The sequence below is a fragment of the Canis lupus genome, chromosome 34 (assembly GCF_003254725.2).
Source record: "Canis lupus dingo isolate Sandy chromosome 34, ASM325472v2, whole genome shotgun sequence".
NCBI classification, from domain to species: Eukaryota; Metazoa; Chordata; class Mammalia; order Carnivora; family Canidae; genus Canis; species Canis lupus.
In genome coordinates this window covers 21,783,855-21,806,471 of record NC_064276.1, presented here as the reverse complement: position 1 = coordinate 21,806,471, position 22,617 = coordinate 21,783,855, and the positions used below count along the sequence as shown (strand labels likewise).

General features: G+C 35.9%; 1 protein-coding gene across 5 annotated transcripts in view; it reads right to left on the bottom strand.

Moving 5' to 3' along the window:
* The window catches only part of TP63 (tumor protein p63), a 218,428-nt gene extending 197,798 nt beyond the window's left edge, over positions 1–20,630 (bottom strand). For 2 of the 5 annotated variants that reach the window (XM_035710336.2, XM_025425342.3), the window contains exon 1: positions 20,081–20,630. In XM_035710336.2, the coding sequence (XP_035566229.1) occupies positions 20,081–20,142 (62 nt within the window). In that variant the 5' untranslated portion in view covers positions 20,143–20,630. The remainder of the gene's footprint in view (positions 1–20,080) is intronic. The other 3 variants (XM_025425341.3, XM_035710337.2, XM_025425347.3) reach the window with 3 other exon arrangements.
* Positions 20,631–22,617: the final 1,987 nt, after the last annotated feature.

The window sequence follows — 22,617 nt, the reverse complement described above, 5'->3', positions numbered from 1 at the left end:
TGGGTGGTTCAGTCAGTTAAGCATCTGACTTTTGATTTCAGCTCAGATCATGATCTTGGGGTCAGGGGATCGAGCCCTGTGTTGGGCTCCCCAGTGGGGGCTCTGCAATAGGCATGGAGCCGGCTTAAGATTCTCTTTCTCTCTCTCTCTCCCTTTCCCCACTCTCCATCTCTAAGGAAAAAAAAATAAGAAAAATTTTATTTTACTTTCATTTCATTCTTTCTTCAATCCTCTTCCTTCTCTCATATAGGAAAGATCTTTTGATTCAAGCATCTTACCTATATTATTTTCCTTCTGCCATAAGGACTTCTTGTAAGATTTATTGAAGTCAGGTCTGATGACAATAAATTCCTTTGGTTTTTGTTTGTCTGAAAAGTCTTTTCTCTTTCACTTTTGAAGCATAATCTCACTGGATGTAGACTTGTACATTTGTGGGGGGTTTCCCTCTGCAATACTTTTATTATTTCACTCTAATTTTTTTTTCTTGTTTGTCTGAATAATTTTTAGAAGCCTGCTGTAATTCTTATCCTTGTTTCCCTTTGGGTAAGATGATCCCTTCCCCCTTAGCTGCTCTCAAGATTTCCTCTGTCTTCGGTTTTATATGGTTCAAATATGATATTCCTACAAGGCGGGGTGTATGTGTATGTTTGGTGTTTGTGGTTATTCTGCTTCTTGTTTTCTGAGGTTCTGAGATCTGTAGTTCTTGTTCCACTAGTTTGAGAAGGTCCTCAACCATTATTACTCTAAATATTTCTTCTATCTTCTCTCTTTTCCTGGTATTCTAATTACAAGGATGTTAAACTTTTTGATACTGTTAGGTGTTTTTGTAGATTTTTTTTAAAAAAATCAATTTGAGAAGATACCATTCATTCCTAGTTTGCTGAGAGTTTGTGTCATGAATGGGTGTTAGGTTCTATCAAATACTTTCTCTACATCTGTTGATATGATCATGTGATTTTTGTTGTTGTTGTTGTTTAGCCTATTAATATGATAGATTACATTAGTTGATTTTTGAATGCATACCCGGGACAAACTGTACTGTTACAGTGTTTTTGATTTTATCATTTCTTTTTGATTCTTAAATATACTATTTCTCTTCTAATATGATTCATCAGTTCTTGCATGTTTTGACTTTTTCTATGAGAGCCCTTAACATACTGATCTTCTTTTGGATAATTCCAACGGTTATATCATATCTGAGACTGGTTACGATGATTGTTTTGTTTTTAATACTGTGACTGTACCTTTTACACACTTGGGATTTTTTTTGAAAACTGGTATGTAATACAACGATAGAAACAAATAAATTTGCTTTTAGTGGAATAATTTACGCCAATCCTGCTAGAAGCCAGGCTAAATTAAAGTTTGCTACAGGTATAGGTGTCACAGGTTTAAATTCCTCTGGTGCTTTTGTGTGTCGGGGGGAGGGATTTGGAGGGCTGGTTCCCTCTACGAGAGTCTGCCTTGTAGGTCTTTCCATTGCAATCCGCTCCTCTTACACTTAAGTCCCGCTGATACAGTGGTGTGATGCTGTAAAGGAAAAGGCTCCATTATAGAGACAATTAAATCTCAGTCTTTCACTGTGTTTATATCACGGGGATGTAATCTTCAGAAGTGTTTCTTCCCTGAAGTGGCTTTATTCCACCTGACTACTACTCCCTTTCAGATTGCATCATTCCTGGTCTGTTTCCTTGAAAAGGCAGACGCTGACATCATCAACAATGTTTGTTACTTTTGCTCCTTACTAAGACATTAAGCCCAACTGGGGCCTGAGTCAGAAGATTCCCAAATGATGAGCTTCTAACAAAGTCTTTTCTTTAAATAATAGTCCTTTTGTGGTGTTATGGAGAAAACCATTTATTTCACAATGGTTTCTCTTTCTCTTCCCTTCAATGGAGGATTTTATTCAATCTCCATATGGAGAACCTGGTGGGGTTCCTGGGAGAAGCCTGGGAAAGTGTGGATCTCCCCTAAGTCTGCAGTTCCAAGGGGTCTCTCACTGCTGAGCTAGTTGACACAACCTCCAGCAATTAAACAATATTACCAACTAAAGGGTTCCTGCCATCTTATGGCTTCAGCAGCAATGAAGCAGATCTCTAGTATGTCTCTCTGGATGAACCTATCGTTTTAGGTTTTATGGTAGCCATTTGTCCTGCAATTTCACTTCACTGATGGGTCCAAGAAAAGTAATAGACTTTTGTTGCATCCAGCTTTTCTTTGTTGTAAGAGAAAGGATGGCAACCTCTAAGCTTCTTACATGTTGGAGTTAAACAAAGAGTCACTAATTTTTAAAGATTTCACATAAGCAGATGTCTCAATTTCCATTTAATTACATTCCAATAGACTAAAGGTAGCTCTTAAAAATATTACCAGTGTTCCTTTCACTTCTGCAAATTCTGTGAGTCCCTGGGTAGATAAGCTATGGTATTTCTTTCCTAACTGATGATCAAGGGTTATAATCACTATGAAATTCATTTCAGGGAGTTACAGTTCAAGAGCTGTCCCATGATCTTCCCACTCAGGTGTTCTCAGTGGAATGCAAAAGCTAGAATTTGGCTTTTCTCCACCAACCCAATTAAGATCCCTTCCAGCTCATCAAGCTGAACAAAAATTACATTAAGGGCATGTGACAATGGAAAATAAGAGGACACGGCATGAAAGAGTCGGGCCAAGAAATTTTATGTTGAAATCTGAGTGTGAGGTATCCCAGTACAAGAGAGATTTCTAAATAACTAGGTCATTAACACAAATATGGAAGGGCTTCATAATTTCTGGGTCTTTCAATTTGTTCTATTGGTTATTCCTTTAGGCTTTTCTTTCTTTTCTTTTCTTTTTTTTTTGTTTGATATTTAGGTATTTATTATAAGAAGGTGTTATAACATTGGCATAACTTAGAACTTTGGGCGGGGGGTGGGGGTGAATGGGTGACAGGCACTGAGGGGGGCACTTGACGGGATGAGCACTGGGTGTTATTCTGTATGTTGGCAAATTGCACACCAATAAAAAATAAATTTATTATTAAAAAAAGAAATAACATAATATAAGCAAAAAAATAACTTAGAACTTTAGTCACTTACAAGGTAAACATTAGTAATATCATATATGTCCCACCAAAAAAATCAGCTGAAAAATACTTCTTAAATTAAAAAATATATATATATATGTATAAAAAATTTGTATACTTTTTACTTCTTAGTAAATTCCCTAAATAGTAACTTCAGATACTTTTAGATTCTAATATAAAAGTATAAAAGCCAGTAAACAAATAATCACAAATTGATTCTAAGATCAAACTGATTTCTTGCCATATAACACGTAGAAGAAAATCCAACTTATCTTCCTTTCACATACATTTCTGTTTTAATAATCTGTATTTCATTTTGTCACAAAGAGATAACCTGTCATCTGTCTCTTTGGCATGATTACATTTTTAAAATAAAAAAACATTATTTTATTTAAATATTTACTTATTTTATATGTTTAGTGAGGTTCCACTTCCACTGGTTTTATACTTTAATACATTTGCTGGCAAATGGGTCTCATACTTTCCCAGCTTTAGCTAATAAGCACAGAGTTGTCTCACAAATAAATGGGGGATTAGGTATATAGCATTTACTATGAATAACATAAACACACATAAAGAGAGGATCTAATCATCATTTGATTCTTTAATCTCTTCAGCCCTACTGGAGGGTGGGCTGAAATTCAACCATTTCTCCCCTAAGCACAAAGGACCACATGAAAGACTTGAGATGTTTCTCCCTAACACACTCTTTCAGAGCTAAAACAACAAAGACTAGGAATCCGTTTAGATTTAATCCCTTAAAAAATATAAATGTTATAGACAACTAGATAGGCATCTTGCTATAAATGAAACATGGTTTAGGGGAAAAGATTTAAGAAAATTAAACACCCAAAGGAATTTTTGCTTAGTAATTACAGCTCGTGAAAGCTTGCCTACCATATATCCAAAAAGGTCTAGTTTTAGGTAGACTCAACTGAGACATCTGGGAAATTAGGTTACTTGAGTATTATTATTATAAAAGTAACTGCAGCAACAGCATGACCAGCAGATATCATGATTTAAAAAGAAAACTGTACTTGTTTTGATTCAATCAGTCTAAATTTAGGAGAACACTATTGAGCAGAATTTCCGGATGATTACGTAAGATAGTTCATAATAGTTACATACCCTAGGGACAACTCAGGAACTGAGATATAAGATTCATTGTCTTTTCCTAGTAAAGCAAAAAGATAGTGGGTTTCATTGGCAAAGTCACCAAAGAGAAATGATCTTAGGCCAAAACTAGAGTTAACTCTGTTCAGACATATTAACATATTTAAATGCAGAATGTGCTGGTCAGAGTAGAGTAGAGAATTTCTTAGTCCTTGCTCAGGGCTGAAAAATAAGAAGAGAGGTACATTCTGTTGGGTCTCCAGGTCCGTCCTGACACCTGTATATTCTGGCCCAAGAATATGAGTGTTTATATGTTCCTTTAAGTAGTCTATTTTTATGGAGTTAGTTATATGGAGATGGATAGATCGAGTTAACAAATTATCCATTTTCCTCCATTTTTTTCTGCTATGCCATATTCATCTAGCAACATTCCGAATCTAATCCACTGTCCCCTATAATATGTCTATAGGAAAAGAATATGCTTATCAGTCAACAGAAGCTTATTCAAGACGGTCATATTTCTCATTAAAAGAATTAACACGCTGACTTTCTCATTTTCACTATCAACCTCAGAGTATTTGGTTAACCAAGAAACTCATCTTATGCTGAAACATCAGGTTTCTAAGCTTTCAAGATTGAGAACTATCTTTGAATGGACATACACTCACTCAGGTATTGCCATCCTGTGGAAATGTGATGCCCTTTTACAGATGACAGCCAAGTCCCAAATAGGGTCCATCTATAAACTTCAGCAACTGTATTGGTCATCTTTTGAAATATGTCCTTGATATCACCACTATCACCTAGGTACAAAGCACCACCGGCCCTTATCTGGAACAAAAGCCCAGAGACTCTCCATAGATGCTAAGAAACCATAGAGCTCTATAGACTGTAGAGACTCTAAAGACTATAGTCTTTTCTCCACCAAGCACAGCCAGAGTGATTCTTTAACATATAAGGAAAAATAAAATCTTTACATCCACCTTCTGTGGCCCTGCTGTCTCACAATTGGTCTCACCTCTTAACTGTTCTAGTCACTCTGATCTCTCTGCACTCACTCCCTGCCTGGGATTCTCTTTCTCTCCCAGATTCCCTCCTTATTCCTTTCAGATCTCCACTCAAAGTCACTTCATCTAGGAAAATTTAAAGATGGCCATGTATTTAATATAGTACTTCTTCCAAACCTGTCATTCCCTCTATATACCCCTTACCTTGTCTCATTTTTATACGGAAAGTTTCTACCACTCAACATATGATGTGTTTATTTGTGGGCTGAAGGTATAAGTTCCATGATAACAGTGACAATTTTTTGCTCACCAGAGTGTGGAATAGGGCTTGGCACATGGATGGTATTTAGTACATTTTTTCAAAATTAACAGTTGCAAGAGAAAAATATCTAATAACAAAAGGCAATTGATTAGATTCCAGGAGTCTAATCCTACCTTTGCCCTCAAGTAGGCATCTGTGTGATGTTTGTCAAGTCACTAGCTCTCCTCCTTCAGGTTCTTTACCTATAAAGTGGAAATAATAGCTCTATGGCTCAAATCCTATAGGTGAAAGGGTTTAACATGATAAAACCCTGAACAACTATAAGGGATTTGGACAAACAAGATGTCCAAGTTTATAAACAGGAGAGGTGGCCAAGTTTAGCGGGAAGAACACTGTACTGTGAGCAATGGTGACTGAGTCCTGATTTCTCCACTGACCTGTTCTGTGACATTGGCTCACTCATCCAACTCTTTCAAGCCTTATTTTCCTAATGAAAGAGAAACTCTTTTTTTCCAGTACAATTGTGTCCACTCATTTTAAAGAAATTATATCGTATCAGAAAAAACAATATAAGTAATAGTGACTAGGGAATTTTTATTAGCTCTTTCTCTGTAACTCATTAGCCAACAGTAATCTACTGAACACCCACATGTGCCTAGCCCTATTCTAGGTGTCTGGGATAAATCAGGGCAGAAACAAGACAAATATTCCACCTTTATAGAGTTTAACTTCCACTATGGACAGATAAACTGTAAATATAACAAGTAAACAAAGTAGTATTTTGAAAGATGTTACATGGGCCAAACAGCATAGTAAGGAACTGAAGGACTCACTCTGTCAAAGGGATGTATGTAGGGAAGGGGGTCAAGTTACAATTAAATAAGAGGCCATGACACTTCTTTTTGAAAGTCTTTTCTTCTTCATACTCTCCTCTCCATCCTCACCTTTTTCTTCCCCTTAAAAATTTGAAACTGTAGGTATTGTGAATGATGCTGCAATGAACATAGAGGTGCATAAAAAATTGAAACTTTACTATAAATATATTTTACTTAAAATTATAGAATTACGTATTCTCACTGCTCAGAGAATATTATTCTCAGAGTAGCATATCATAATAATATGCCTTTGAAGAAGTACTATTATAAAAGAACTTTGAAATTATTTAATCTTTGCATGCAGAAATCTGTTAGCATCTTAATTATGACATGCAGATGATGTCATTGGGTCTCTTACTATCAATTTCTTGAAAAAAGAAGTAATATTTTGTATCCATTCATCTGCGAATGGACACTTGGGCTGTTTCCATAATCTGGTTATTGCAGATAATGCTGCTAGAAGCATTAGTGTGCACGTATTCCTTTGAATTAATATTTTCGTATTTTTAAAAATTTTTTTTTATATTTTTGTATTCCTTGGGTAAATAGTAGTACAATTACTGGGTCATTAGATAGTTTTATTTTTAACATGGCGCACCTCCATACTGTTTTCCAGAGTGGCCACCCTAGTTGCATTCCCACCCATAGTGCGAGAGGGTTCCCCATTCTCTGCATCCTCACCAATACCTGTTGTTTCTTGTGTTGTTGTTTTTAGCCATGAAGATGTGGAATATTACTCAGCCACAAACAAGAATGAAATCTTGCCATTTGAAATGACAAGAATGGAGCTGGTGTATCATGCTAAGTGAAATAAGTCAGTCAGAGAAAAACAAATAACTCATAATTTCTCTCATAAGCAGAATGTAAAAAGCAAAGCAAATGAGCAAAGGGAAAAAAGAGAGGGAGGCAAACCAAGAAACAGACTCTTAACTATAGAGAACAAACTGATGGTTACCAGAGGGATGGTGGGTAAGGGGATGAGTGAAATACGTGTGGGGATTAAGGAGCTCACTTGGTGTGATGAGCATCTGGTGATGTATGGAAGTGTTGATCACTATACACTTGAAACATTATGCTATATGCTATTTCTATTTATAAAATAAAAAAGCAATATATTTATTGCAAATGAAATAAATAGTATTATCTTCAAAACTCTACATATCCTTTAGTCCACTTATTTGGGAATTCATTATTTTTAGTGTTAACTTTTTTATTCTTATAAACTTATATAGCAAAAGAATAGAGGAAGGATAGAGACCTTTTTTTTTTTTTTTTTTTTAAGACAATTTGATTTCTACCTTCCTAGGGGGGCTGTATGCACACTGCTGCCCAGGTCACTGTACCTTATAAGAGGATGATGGTTAAAGGGAGGCCAGTTTCCTGAGAGCAAGCCAAGTATGGCTTTCTTGGTAAACACAATGAATCATTTCTTTCCATCAGCCCTCTGGTTTGCATTGTGTTCCTAAAGAGGCCACCAGAGGAGGACCTATTGAATTGCGCCCTCTAAGAGAGAGGTTGTTGAAATTATAGGTTATATTTAGTACCTTTGGTTAACTACGCATCACAGAACATGGACATACAAAACAAGTCACTGTCTTAGCACCGATACTCCCATTTTTAGAAAATTTTTATGCCCCAGCAATGACCTAATTTTAAGGCATTACTAATTAAGAAAAAGTCCAGAATAAAATCTGAAACTGAAGAATCACATTAGCATTTAGATTGGTATCTGTTTATAATACCTTCCTCTTTGTGCATGAAAAACTACCACCTGCAGGCTGAGGTGGAACATTAGGGTCTGTTATGACCTCTGGAGTTCTTAGAAGTGACAAAGTGCTAGACAAATTTATAGTCTGTCTCCATCCAATGAAAAGGATCCATAGGCTGCTGCCACCAAGAGTAGCATTAGTTACCCAGTCTGACAGTTTCATTTCGGGGTTCCCATTGGTGGAGACTGAACAGAATTCTTGAGCAATGAAAATTATGGCACTCCCCTCCCTTGTGACTAGTGAAGCCTGTTTCAGACTCAAGCTGCCTCTGCTTTCTAGCAGCATCTGCCCAACACACATTCTCATGTGGTTTGACATGATGACCAAAACCATTTTATCAGGGAGTAAATGATAGGTGTGGCCAGGAACCATCTCCAGTCTCAAACCAGATTCATTTGCCTTTCTTAATTTTTTCAGCTTTTTGGCCAACATTTACTTCTGTTTCAAGGAGGAAAATTGCGATAGGTTGGGTTCCTACCCACCTATATCTTCTATATGGTCTTTTACTTGGTCTAAAATCATGTATCAAGATAGAGAAAGGCCAAGGAGGACAGAAGGAGAGGGAATACAAATATACAAATATACAGCAAAAACATTTCAGTGGAGTTTAATAATTATTGATACCCGCTATGTATGGGACTAAATGTAGTTGAAGTAATTAGGAGCTTACTTAAGCAAATATAAATGCCATCAGATAAAAACAAAGTTCTATGTTATATCACAGAGGAACATAACACATTATTTGTGATAAGCAAGGGTTTCATTCATTCACTCACTCATTCATTCACTCACACACCATGCATTTGTAGAAAAGTTTGTCCTCAAATGTGGCTCTCTGGGGTTGTATTTATGGTACAAAAGATACTTGGTAACATATCCTTTCTTTAGACTGTTTTTGTAAAATGTTAAATGTTTAGTTTTATGGTCTCTAAGCATAAAAAAGACAAGACATGACAAAACCATTCCTCCATAAAATTGAGTGTTAACTTAGTACTGATCATAAAAGGATAATGTTGTAGAAATCAGGACCCTACTCATCTCCACCAGTGTCTAGCTATTTTTAACCTGGACAAGTCACTCTGTGACTCAATTTCTTCATCTATGGAATCTGAATAATAAGAGCTACAACCTAAAGAGTGTTTACCATGGGCCAGATGCTATCTTAAGCCATTTACACAATTAATTCACTTAATTCTCAAACAACTCCAGTCAAGTAGATGCTACTATACATGAGGAAACAAAGAGATTAAGTTAGGAGATCTAACAACTGGCAGAAAGAGAATCCGAACCAAGGCACACTGGCCCCAAAATCCAGTCTCTTAAATGTTATACTACCTAATTGGTTAGCAGTTGATTATACCAGTAAATCTTAAGGTGGTTTGAGGAGTAAATATGTAAAATTAAATATACAAAATGCTGAGTAGTTTCTGGCACACAGTAATAATTCAATACATATTAGCTACTCAACTGCCTTATGTCTCACCATCATTTTCTAAAAATACAGTATCAAAAGTTGAGGTTTTAAAAATTAGTAATTGTAGTTCCTGTCACTGCCCTAGTTAATAAATAAATGCTCATTAAAACCACATCATTTTACAGCCATCGAATTAGCAAAATTTAAAAATAGTAATAACCAAAGCTAGGACTCTGGCAAAATACATTGTCATGTCCTTTAAAATAGTAATTTTTTCCAGGAACTTGAAAAAGTACACTGCCTTTTATTTGTCAACCCTCTCACTTCTTAGATGGCAGTTACTAGTTAGTCACATTGGTCAAATTGGTTATCTCCCTGAGCAATTTTTCCTTGTTGGCAAATTGGGTTATTACTTACTTAAAAAATATATTATGTAAAGTGATTCAGGTAAATTACATGGCACTTTGTATGGATTGAACATGTATTATTAGTTTGGTTTCCTTAAATATTTGTTTTATGGAATGATCCCAAGGAAATAACTCAAAAGAAAGATGATTATATAATATTTAAAATTTTTAAATTTAAATTATAGGGTAACTTGGCTGACTCTTGGTTTTGGCTCAGGTAATGATCTTGAAATTGTGAGATCAAGCCCCGAGTAGGGCTCCACAGTCAGCATAAAGTCTGCTTTGGATTCTCTCTCCCTCTTCTTCTCTAAGCTTTATCTCAAGTAAATAAATCTTAAAAAAAATTTTAATAAAAACTATAATCAACCTAAATGCTCAAAAAGGAAATAAATATTTTAAATTGCATTAATAATGAGATCCTTATGTAGTTTATGTTAAATGCAAAAATATATGATAAATTAAAAATTACTATATAATTTATATAATGAATAAAACATTAATTATTTTGACTTCCACGTATAAAAAATTACGGAGCTACAAAACAACGGTTTTGCTACATTTTTCCTTGTTGGCTTCCATTATTATTGAGAATGTGTTATGTGTCTTGTAAATCATTTTTGATATCATTAATATCAAGTCACGAGTACCTTTATCTGAATGTTTCATCTGAGAATACCGAAAGTGTTCTAGCATTTATGCTTCCTCCTGAGCTTCAATGATCTTCCTTGATTCCAGAGGAATGATTCTAGAACTAGTTTTGTTACAGTAAAAATGGTACTAAAAATCTCTGAATTTTTAAATTTCCTATCATATATCCAAAATCCAGGATTTATTAAATATTTGCTGAACATAATTGGATAGTTTTGTAGTTTACAATGTTAAATGACTTAAAACATTATTCTTTCTCGTTCTATTCCTGATTATCCAAACCAGCAGTATTTATCAATTTATTTTTATACATTACTGAGCTAATGTACAAAATGTAAATACAAATGTTCTTTAAAAATGTGCTTACCAAAAAAAAAGTGCTTACCAATTCAGATAAACTATATATTAAAAAAATCAGTTTCTTTAAAAAAACAAAAACAAAATTGTACATCAGCTTTATGTGTTTTTATTTTGGATATGTTACAATCACAATTTCTTACTTTTTGTTTACAAAATGCCCCAATTTCACTTTTGCAGAGTGAAGCTTGGACTGGTTAAAAAGAAAAGTGCTTTGTGATATTTTTAGCTTTTTCATATACATTCTGTCTTCCCAAGAAGCAAAGAAAACCAGAGCTTCTGTGAAAGAAAGAGAAGTAGAGAGAGAGAGAGAAAAAAAAAACAAAATAAGAAGCTTTCTACTTTATTGCTTTGAAGGATTCAAGAATTAGAGATAAAATTGAATATAGATTGTATGTAGGAAGATAAAGTGGTACCTTGAATGGCAGATAGAAGGGCCGATATTGCATTAATAGAGAGGACAACCCTGAAGGCTTGTGCTCCGTGAGACTTGATTCTACATGAGATTCTGTTAGAAAGCCCATCAGTACACATGCAACGTCTAGGATGACCTATACTTGCCAGTACTAACTTTAAGATAAGGGATTCATGAATATGCCAACTTTTAGTGAAGAAATCTCAATTAGATCCACATCAGCCTCTACAGAATAGTAAAAAATCATTGACACAGGTGCAAATCTTTATCCCATCAGATAGTATCAATTAAGATGCTGAAAAAAATTCATTTTGACTAGAAGTGTTTAGATTGCTCAAAATTTAGTTTGAAAACTGAGTCTAGCAGAAGGTTTTAATTCATTCTCTGAGATAACAAAAGTGTGAAAAAGAAAAAGAAAATGGAAACACATCTTATTAGCACTTTCTCTTTGGACAAAGTTATCAATATTATGGAAAAGCTGGAGGAGATTTTTCTCAGTGAAAGCTTTGATAAATATACTATGTTTATTGTATTTGCATAGTTAAGAAATAAATGACTTTATCAAATTCAAGTATAAAAATAGAAGTTTGGCTGAAACAGAAAAAAATAAAGAAGAAAAGCCTATGATGAATTTCAGATAAAATACATAAAGCTTGTTTTTGTTTTGTTTTATTTTTATTATTATTTTTTATAATAAATTTATTTTTTATTGGTGTTCAATTTGCCAACATACAGAACAACACCCAGTGCTCATCCCGTCAAGTGCCCCCCTCAGTGCCCGTCAACCACTCACCCCCACCCCCCGCCCTCCTCCCCTTCCACCACCCCTAGTTCATTTCCCAGAGTTAGGAATCTTCATGTCCTGTCTCCCCTCTGACACCTCCCACACATTTCTTCTCCCTTCCCTTATATTCCCCTTCACTATTATTTATATTCCCCAAATGAATGAGAACATATAATGTTTGTCCTTCTCCGATTGACTTATTTCACTCAGCGCATATTATTTTTTTTATTTTAAGAGAGAGAATGAGAGGGTTACAGGGAGAATCTTGAGCAGGCTTCATGCCCAGTACAGAGCCTGATGTCCTGAGATCACGACCTGGGCCAAAATCAAGAGCCAGGTGCTTAATCAACTGAGCCATCCAGACACTCCCATAGAGCTTGGTATTTTTAAAGGTCTAAAAATTGCCCACCTTGATAAAATGTCAGGATATGATGGGGCAAGCAGGTTAAATGCTGTCAACAAGTCTATTTCAGTGTTATCACCCTTGTGAATTTGTGTATTTTCTATTATTTATTTCAAACTACACTACCATTTGTAACAAAGCTGACATTAAAAATCCACCTTAGGGGGCAGCCCAGGTGGCTCAGCAGTTTAGCACTGCCTTCGGCCTGGGGGTGTGATCCTGGAGACCCAGGATCAAGTCCCACTTCAGGCTCCCTGCGTGAAGCCTGCTTCTCCCTCTGCCTGTGTCTCTGCCTCTCTCTCTGTCTCATGAATGAATAAATAAAGTCTTTAAGAAAAAAATCCACCTTAGGTAACCATGTGGTTAATTAAATTAATCAAACCAGTATCCAATTTTGTACTTCTTGAGTCAAAATGCTTTATCAGTTTTAGCAACATAGTAATGCTGGTTTTCCCCTCAATTATGAGAGAGTTAACAAAATTCATGGAAAGTGAGAAAGGGTGTTTTCTGTTCAACTTGACAAAATAAGCTTGTTCATTTGAAAAAGAGAAAAAGGTACCAGAAATTTGAAATTGGCAAGGGGATTTTGAGCCTTCCATTTTTTTTCTTTTACCTTAACTCTTTCTGAACTTAGAGGCTAATTCATAATAAAGACTTATATATAAAGGGAGACTAGAAGGCAAACAATAAGAACAGAGTGACAATTCTCTCCATTTAAATTATCCCCCAAATATTGTGGCTTAAGGTAAAACCGACATGGTAATAACTGTCATTTCCAAAACCTTGACTAACCAATAAGTTCACATCACCTCATGTCCATTTCTCATCCTATTTTAAATGGAACAAAGTGACTTTCAGAGGTTGGCAAGTGCATAATTATATAGACTGAAGTCTTTGGACTTTGATCATAATTATAGTGCTTTATCCATCCATCACTTGTTGCTTGAGGACTGTTCCTTGGTGAGTTATTTAGAGGAGATAGGAACTCTGTCAGGACAAATTTGAGCTGCAAAACAGCTAATCAGAAACTTGGCTTTCTTGACTTGAAACAGATTGAAAATTGCCACTTTAATCTCACAATCCATTTGGCTCTAAAGAAAAGTGAGAACATGAAGTCTCCTTTAGGAAGGCATATGTCTGTTGTCCATATCATTGGGTACCTTTCTATAAGCTTCTGTTGGGACCCTAGGTGCAAGTTTGCCTCACTATAGTGGTCTCAAAATGGAGTGTGCAAACAAATGAATCATCTGTGGTGCTTGATAAAACAAAAAAAGCTTTAGTTGTGCATTCTTTCTCCTCACCCTCAATTTCCCAGAGAGAGGTATCAAAGTAATTGTAAACCTCAAATTAACTGGGAAACTTACAGCATCAGAAGGTCTAGAGCAGTTTTTCTCAATAGTGGTCTGAGAATTACATGAAATGAAATGGTTTGTTTTTATTTGCAGTGCAATCCCAAGGCTCCACCTAGACTTATCAAATCATAGTCTGAGGCTACTGATGTAACATCTCTTTGGATTCCTGACAACACTGGAAGTGAAAATGCCTATTACTATGTTTTCCTAAATCTGAAGTTGGGCATTACAACCTTGGGCATCAGTTATCATCGACAATTTGAATAAAAATATACCTCTGTGGAAAGCATGTTGAGGATTTTTAACAGATGCTATAAATAAAAATCATCCTTTGAACTTGCTGCCTCTGGGGTGGGCGCTTTGCATTTGCAGTTCTCGGCACATGCTTGCTACCCTTCCTCAAACCTCATTGTATTACTTCCATGTGTGTAATTCTACTTTAGATTCCTTGAGTCTAGGATTATACTAACATATAATCTACTATCCCTACCCAGCACCAAGAAATTGAAAAATTGAAAAAAAAATCAATAAGTTCCTGGCATCCTTTAGTTAAACAAACAAATCCAAACAAATAACAACAACAAAAAAATAGTTTCCATTATCATATCTACAATTTGGGATAAAAATCATTTACCCAGTGGATTTGTTTCTTATTGTTGATATAACAAGTTACCACAAATTTGTGGTTTAAGCCAATACAAATGCATTGTCTTACAGTTCTTTAGGTCAGAAGCCTGGCACAAGTCTCACTGGACTGAAATCAAGGTGTTGGCTGGGCTACGTTCCTTCTGGAGGCTGTAGAGGAAAATCTGTTATCTCGCCTTTTTCAGTGTCTGGAGGTGCCAGCCTTCCTTGGCTCATGATCCCCTTTCAACTTCAAAATCTGTTGAGTTCTCACACCACATCGTTGACTCTTTTTTCTCCCTCCAACTTCCACTTTTAAGGACTCTCATGATTACACTGAACCCACATGGGTAATCCAAAATCATCTATTTTAAAGTCAGCAGATTAGTAGTCTTAATTCCATCTGAAACCTTAATCCCCCTTTGCAGTGTAATAGAACATACTCACAGATTTTGGAGATTAGGATCTGGTCATCTTTAGAGTCCATTATTCTGCCTACCACACCTGCCCACCTCCCGGGTGGATCAGATACATAAGGTACTGGAAAACACTTTGTTAAAATTCTATACAGTCCTAATAAAAGGATATTATGAGCTGTGGTAGAAATAACATTGAACTGGATCATAAAACTTAAATTCTAGATCTGGTTCTGCTACTATTTTGTTTTGTGATTTGGGGAAAAAAATCACTCAACCCCTCTGGGATTCAGACTTCCCAATTTGAATTGTGAAGTATAGACATTGAGAGAGATAAGCCAACATCATACTATGACCCATAATTGTTGTTCTTAAAGATGATATCAAGCAAAATAGAACTTAAGGTATGTCCACGTGAGGACACAATTATTACTGGAAAGGAATCTCCCATTTCCTGGTGTGCTACAGATTTAGTAGTAAGTCTGAGGAGTACACTAAGGGAATGCTTTTCAGAGTTCTGTTGGGTTCATATATAATTCTCCAAGTCCCAACTGTGCAGAGTAGATCAGAGGTTGTAATCCCTAATTACTTTATGAGGAAGCTTTTATTTAAATAGCTTAAATGGTTTCACGAAGGTCATATAATCAGTTAGTGGTGGAGTTAAGACTATTATTCAGATCTTTTGACAAGTTCCATGCGCATTCAGCTAACACACTTCCCTACCTCTCTGCCATTTAAATGCACTTACAGCCCAGGAGTAGCATATAGAATTATGATACATCATACTTTGGACTAACCACAAATGATCATAAAAGTCTTTTAGAACTTATTCTCGTGAAATTTTAAGGGTTTAAAGTAGTTTTTTATTTTCTCTTGATTACAGCTGATGGATACATTAGTCCCTGTTGATAAATTGTCCCTTCATATTTCTTTATGAGCCAATTCTTCCTGCCTTCTGCCTTGCTTCAAGTACTGATAGAAATGGCATATACAGACTGCTGCATATTGGCTTGTTCTAGAGAAACAGTGATTATGGAGATGGCTGAAATGGATGGATTAGCCTTACTAAAAAGTGGTTTGCTCACTGCAGTGAATGGATACATCCTTTATGTCACAACAGAAGTTGTATCATTATATGTTATATCAATTTTGGAAGGCTTTGTGTGTGCATAAACAACACTATGGGCACATATTGACTTTCTGTACTTGCCATGATCCTGACAGGAGTAAGAGCACTTGAAAAAAAGAGTGATTGTGGAGAGCTTAATGAAGGGACTATTTTCCAAGGCGTAAGGGACAGTACATGGCTTGTTAGAGTTAGTAGTGGCCAGGAATAGTTACCATCTCTAAGCTTGAAGGAAAGGGAGGGTAGGGACCAGTTACTTGAACTCAGAACATCTGGACCTACAGCAAGGGCATCTGATAGGACCTGCAACCTTTAGTAGAAAACTCAAGAGGGAAGTGGCCAGGGAAACATATACCCTAATTCTATGTACTTCTAACCCAAGAGGAAACCAGAGGAGAAAGGAACTGTCAGTGCAGTCTTTAAAAATCAGCTTCCAGGGGGATTCCTGGGTGGCTCAGTGGTTTAGCGCCTGCCTTTGGCCCAGGGTGTGATCCTGGAGTCCCGGGATCGAGTCCCAGATCAGACTCCTGCATGGAGCCCGCTTCTCCCTCTGCCTGTGTCTCCGCCTTGCTCTCTCTCTCTCTCTTTAATAAATAAATAAAATCTTTTAAAAAATAAAAATAAAAATCAGCTTTCAGAGGTGCAGAACAAGAAGAAGAACGGAGGAAGCATGTGGAGAGGCCAGCGGAGGATACCCAACACAGAGCTACCTCTGCCCTTATGTGATTTTCTCTGATAAATGAAGTGATGTTCCACTATAAGTTCTGTCACCACATTTCCTTTTCAGATATATTTAGAAAACATACTTAATAAAGTTGACCTTTTACCTAGCAAAGCATAAAATTCACAATCGATCAGTAATTTACACAGGAAATGCTTCTTACTCAGCCATATGACATGTTAGCATTCTGAGCTTTTTTGAATAGAGGGTGACTGGCAAAAATAATACAAAATCATCTTGCAAGTGGTTCAAATTGTAAAAGGTCTTGTTTTATCTGTAGCTCTCAGCTATCATATTTCAAAATTTAATCTTGATTCATTTTTATCACTTTGGTTTATTTTCAAAATTCTATTTTGAAAAGATTTAATATTTTAGAGTTAGTTTAAAAATCTATTTAAAAAATTAGATCACAATTCTAAAAACTGGGGGATGAAAGAAGGCCCGAATCATTACCCAACAATAAACTAATGGAGATTTAGATTCTAAAATGCTAGATTTTAGGTTCATTTTGAATTTTCACCTAATACAAAAATAAACAGGATTCATTGTTTACAATTTTCATTTTTAAGGAAATGATAACTTACTCATTGGCTCTTATTTATTGATCTGGCGTAATTTCACCTATGCTTTGATATTTTTGTTAAAATTTGGTTAGCAATAAAAAGGTTCAACTTGTGATTTTCCCCACCTTTTCTTCTTCCTTGTAATGGTCAATATCATCAAAGGGGAAATCTTAGCTCTGTAGTTTTCATGCTCTTTTGATCATCAGAAAATCTTTTTGCAAAGACTAAGGTAAATTAGCATCAACACTAAAGCACAACTAAATGTATACTATTTCCATATGTTTAGGTGCAATGGAAAAATAAAAACAGAGGGTGAAATCTCAATTTTAGCTGAGAGAATGATTATCATAGAACATTGGCTTTTGGGGAATGGCATTGACATTCAGTAATAAATGATAATAGCATCTCTCATTTAGTCTATTCTGTGATAAAAGGAAGCTCTGCATTAAGGTAGCTTGGGGTTAAAAATAACAAGATATTCTGTTCTTTCCCTTTTTGAAAATTCCCTTTCATGACTTCTTTCTAAAGACAAGGTCAGGAAAAAAGACAAATTTAACTATGTAGATGACTATGATTATGGAATGATTAAATTTGGTCTTTCTTAAAATAGATTTTGTAAACTGAGAACTACAAGGTTTGTCTGCTAAGAAAAAGCAGCTCAAAACCCATTCACTCACTAGGCATTAAAGAGACTATTACTTATTCTTACTTTGACAATACACAGAATTGTTGGTTTCTTACAGTGATAATCCACTTACTCATTTATTCATTAAATAGTATAGACAGGAAAATAGTAATAATTAGTCTTTAAATATGTGGTAAAACAGTTAAAATATTTGAGGAGAATATATCTGTTATTAAATATATTAAGCACCATAGAGTTAAATAATGAATATTACAGCCAGATCTTACTCATTTTGCTATTTCCAGTGCCTTGCACAGAATAGATGCTCATCAACAAGCATTTTTTGGCTCCTTAGTTTATTTGCAAGTTTTCATTATAAATGGAGAGTACACAATCTTGGCTAACAAAGTTTATTAAACTATTTTAAAGTACAATTAATATTTTGAATTTTACAGTATGTCAAAAGCAGATGATTTTTGTTCCAGGAATTAACAGGTTGTTGGGACAATATGAGAAGCAGTTTTCTTATTTATTTATATTTACACGCTTCTCTCATCAATCACTTGAAATGCCTGTAGACAGGGGTGTACAGGGTTGACGTGTGGGTTGCTAGTCAATAGAAGAAAGTTTCTACTAGATCTGAGGTAGATCCAAGTACCTACTTTAAAAAAGATGTCTGTAAGGGAAGCATTATATAGCTAATATTTCATCAGAACCATGCTCTTAGAATACCACTCCAAAAGATTTTTAGTAGAATAGAAAATTTTGAGTCTGGAGAAATAATTTTGAGAACTAGAAAATGTTCGGTGTTTTGCTCTTTATTGACCCAATCCCCAACTCCAACGAAATCTAATTTGCAAGTTACCTGAGAACATAAACTCCAGAGCCCTTTATTTTTTGCTAACATTGTGATTTGTGGCAGACAGCAAGGCAGGAATCAGATCACCATTCACATTTCTCATTTCAACCTGGAAGAACACAAACTTGCTCCCTCTAGCTCTCTTGCTCCCTCTCTCTCTCTTTTTTTCCTTTTTGTCCCTCTCTTATCTTTCTCCACCATATACCTTTCTGCCTCACTTTTCTGCTTCTGCTTTCTCAGCCTACCAGAGACCTCACAGGAAGAGGAACAAAGTCGACATAGTGCACATTAGTGGCCTACATGGTGACAAGTCATATTAATGAAGAAAGATCACACATCTTCCATAATTGCCTAGGCAATGTGACAGTAACTGAGCCCTGCTTAGAGAGCCCACTCTACTTCTGGTGTGAGGTTCCAATAAGCATCGGTGGTGAATGACAAGTTAACCCCTTTGGAACCCCACCATTTTCAACACTCAGAGGACCTCTCTCATTAGTCTTATAAAATAAAGTATGAAATTCCAACATCAAATCACATGCTGTTAAATTAACAACATCACACTGCTACATATGACTTAAATATCTCCCATAACTTTATGACTGGAAAAACACTGTTCAGATTTCATTTACCAGTTTAAAAATAGCAAACTCTAATTTGAAACACATACACACATATCGTGCACACTCACTAATATTCCCTCTTAGGGCTAGGCAAATGTTCCCTTCTATCAACATAAAATTCAGTATAATCACAAATTTCAAAATTCAGACTTGTCAAAAGATGATGTTTGTTATGAAACAAATCAAGAAGAAAATATTTCTTAGAGCCAAAATGACAAGCCACCATCTGTTAGGATAACAATGGCTATTCATCTATTTTTAATGTATAAATCAACATAATTCTGTGTTTATTTTGACTTGAAGACAGTCCATAGATTATTACATCCCTGTCCAATGAAATTTCTTCTTCTTGGGTGGGTGACCGCTGAGCAAGGCAAATAACAGATTTTAAATATCTTCAAATGGTGTGATTTTTTTTTTAAAGAAATCATAGGAAGATTGTCTTCCAACTTTGTCACTTTGTAGATCCAGACATGAAATCAAAAAGGAAATTAGAAAGATGCCCACAGACCACTTTAAGTTCACAAAAAGTCCGCAATAATATCACTGTGCTCATAAACAAGGAGGGGTTGCTCTTTGTAGACAGCAGAAACACTCATAATACACCAGGCACTCCAATTAAGTTTTGATAGAAGTTACGTCACGTTTCAACTCACCGCTGGATGTATGGGTCAGGACAGTACTGAAGGGTGGCACACCGGGAAGTTCCACAATTCATTTCCTTCAACTCTCTTTGACAATCAACAGATGGAGAACACTTCTAGAACACATACACATATACCTGTGTATATCCAGATATAAAGCCAGGAGGCTAGAAGCAATAGGGTCAAATGCTATCAGACATAGAAGTTTAGACACTTCCCCCTTCACACACATTTGCAAAGAGGCGGAGCGTTTCTTGATTTTAGCCAATGAGATTCAGCAAGTGACGAAAACATCAGAAACAGTTGATTCTTACCAGCCCGGCATCCTCTCCAAAGTTGTCCTTTCCCCTCTACCAAGGCTTTAGAGTCCTGGAGGTAGAGTGGCCACACTTGTTGGCAACTTGGAGGCATCTCTGAACTTCTGGTCTCTGGTGATTGGAGGCTGGCATGAATGGCATCAGAGTTTAATTTCAGCAGCCTGGACTTTTATAACAGGACTGAGCTGATGAGTGTCCATCCTGCTCCAGCTAATTAATGTTTCCTTGTATCTGCATACTGATTTGATTTGAGGACTTCTGCAACTGCTTCTGGAGCTTTTTTTTTTTTTTTTCATCTCCTTCCCCCCTGCCCCCCCCATTCTCCCTTTCAGCCAACCGCCTGTTGTGGTCACAATCTCAAATAGCAAAGACAGGGAAATTCCTTGATTATATTTAACCTAGAACTCACTCTTCGTCTCCACTGAGAGAAAGAGATATCCATTCACATCCCGGAGAAGTTTTTCCTGCCCCAAATAAAAGAAAATAACTTTCATCGAGTTGTGTTTCTTTTTTAAAATAGTTTACCTCAACACACACACACACACACACACACACACACACACCATTTTCTTAAAGTAATAATAGTATATTATTTCAGACTATTTTGAAGCTTACAAAATTATTTTAAATTGCCTCTTATTGAAAACATTCTGGTTTATTCCATCTCTATCAGTCTGTCTTGCTTTCTTATTGTGTCTTATCCTTTTTGCTGGTTTTGGTTTTGCTTTGGCTTGACTTACTTTAGAGTCACATCACTAAATTCTTCATATATCCAAAAAATGGTAAAATATCAGAAAAGTCTACATACAGCCTAAGTTGCTTCCTTTCTGAAGACAGGCTGTAAACCTATCCTGGTTTTGTGGATTTGGAAATTGAATGAAATATGATTCAGAAGCTAAATTAAAATAGACTCCTGCAGGAAAAAAAAAAAAAAGTGACGCTTGTGTGCTCAAGCGTCACTAATATGGCAAGTTCACATCCTCCAGTCACCCCGCTAATCACAGGTCACCTGCAAACGGGTAACATTCGTAGTCAAAGTTGTGAGACAATCTAAGGTTCCTTTCGGAGAAATTTGACATTTCCTTAAAAGAAATCCTCTTTCAAAATGTGTTTCATAAAAATATTTCATTTGTCGCTTCAGCCAGGATAGAAGGGAGAAGCTATTTAAAACTTGTCATTCTCTTCCCTTACTTAACCAGAGTGTCTAACATCTGTGAATTGTGAAATTCACAAACATGTGGGCCTGAGCCCCAGCCAAATCAAACAGCTTGTTCTACAAAATGTGAAACTTGAAGGGAAGATCATTTTACTAATTAATTATAGATTTGTTAATTGGAGCCAGAGTGTTTGGCTTTACTCCTGCTATTGGAATACAGGTGACTGACCACACAAAGTTCTTAAATTGAAACGCTCAATTTCCTTTGACTATGCCCAAGCCGCACCATCACACAGGGCCTTCTTTTTCCCATTTATGAAATGAGAGGTGAAATAATGATCTCTAGTGCAGTGCTTCTCAAATGTTAGTGCATCTATGAGTCACCTAGAAATCTTGTTAACACATCTGCTGGTTCAGTAGGTCTGTGGCAAGGCCTGAGACTCTGTATTTCTAAAAAGCTCCCACGTGATGCTGATGCTGCCGGTGCTTGCATCACATTTGAAATAGCAAGACCTAGTGATATTTGTTTACTTCTAGGAAATAAGCAGAACTCATCTAAATATTTTAAATTACCAGGAGAGGCTCCAGACCCCCAAATAAGTTATCAATTTGCAAACATTTCTAGCGTGTTTTTAATTTCAAAAGGTTTATGGCCTAATTTATAAAAAAGACCATTTAAATGCATATCTTGACATCAATAGCTGTTATAAAAAATCCTAAACTTACTTAGCTAAGAAGGATAGATATTAAATGACAAAAAAATTTACATAAATAATTATGAAATATATTGGGTCCTGTTGCATTGCAGAAATAAATGCAGAGAGCTACCTTGCCCAAGGGAAGAAAGGCAAACTCTCTAAGATTCAACAGCACACCAACCCGTAGCACACAACCATCTATAACCTGGGAAAATAAGTAGCAATTATACTATAATTACCATAATTGCCACTTATATTAATATTACATCTGTCTTCCCCCTGGAATCTCAGGTTACAAATGCATAAATTATTTCTGTGGTGCGCAAGTTACATGCTTTTCCAGCAACTTAAGTCTCTTAGGCAAAAGACTATCATAGA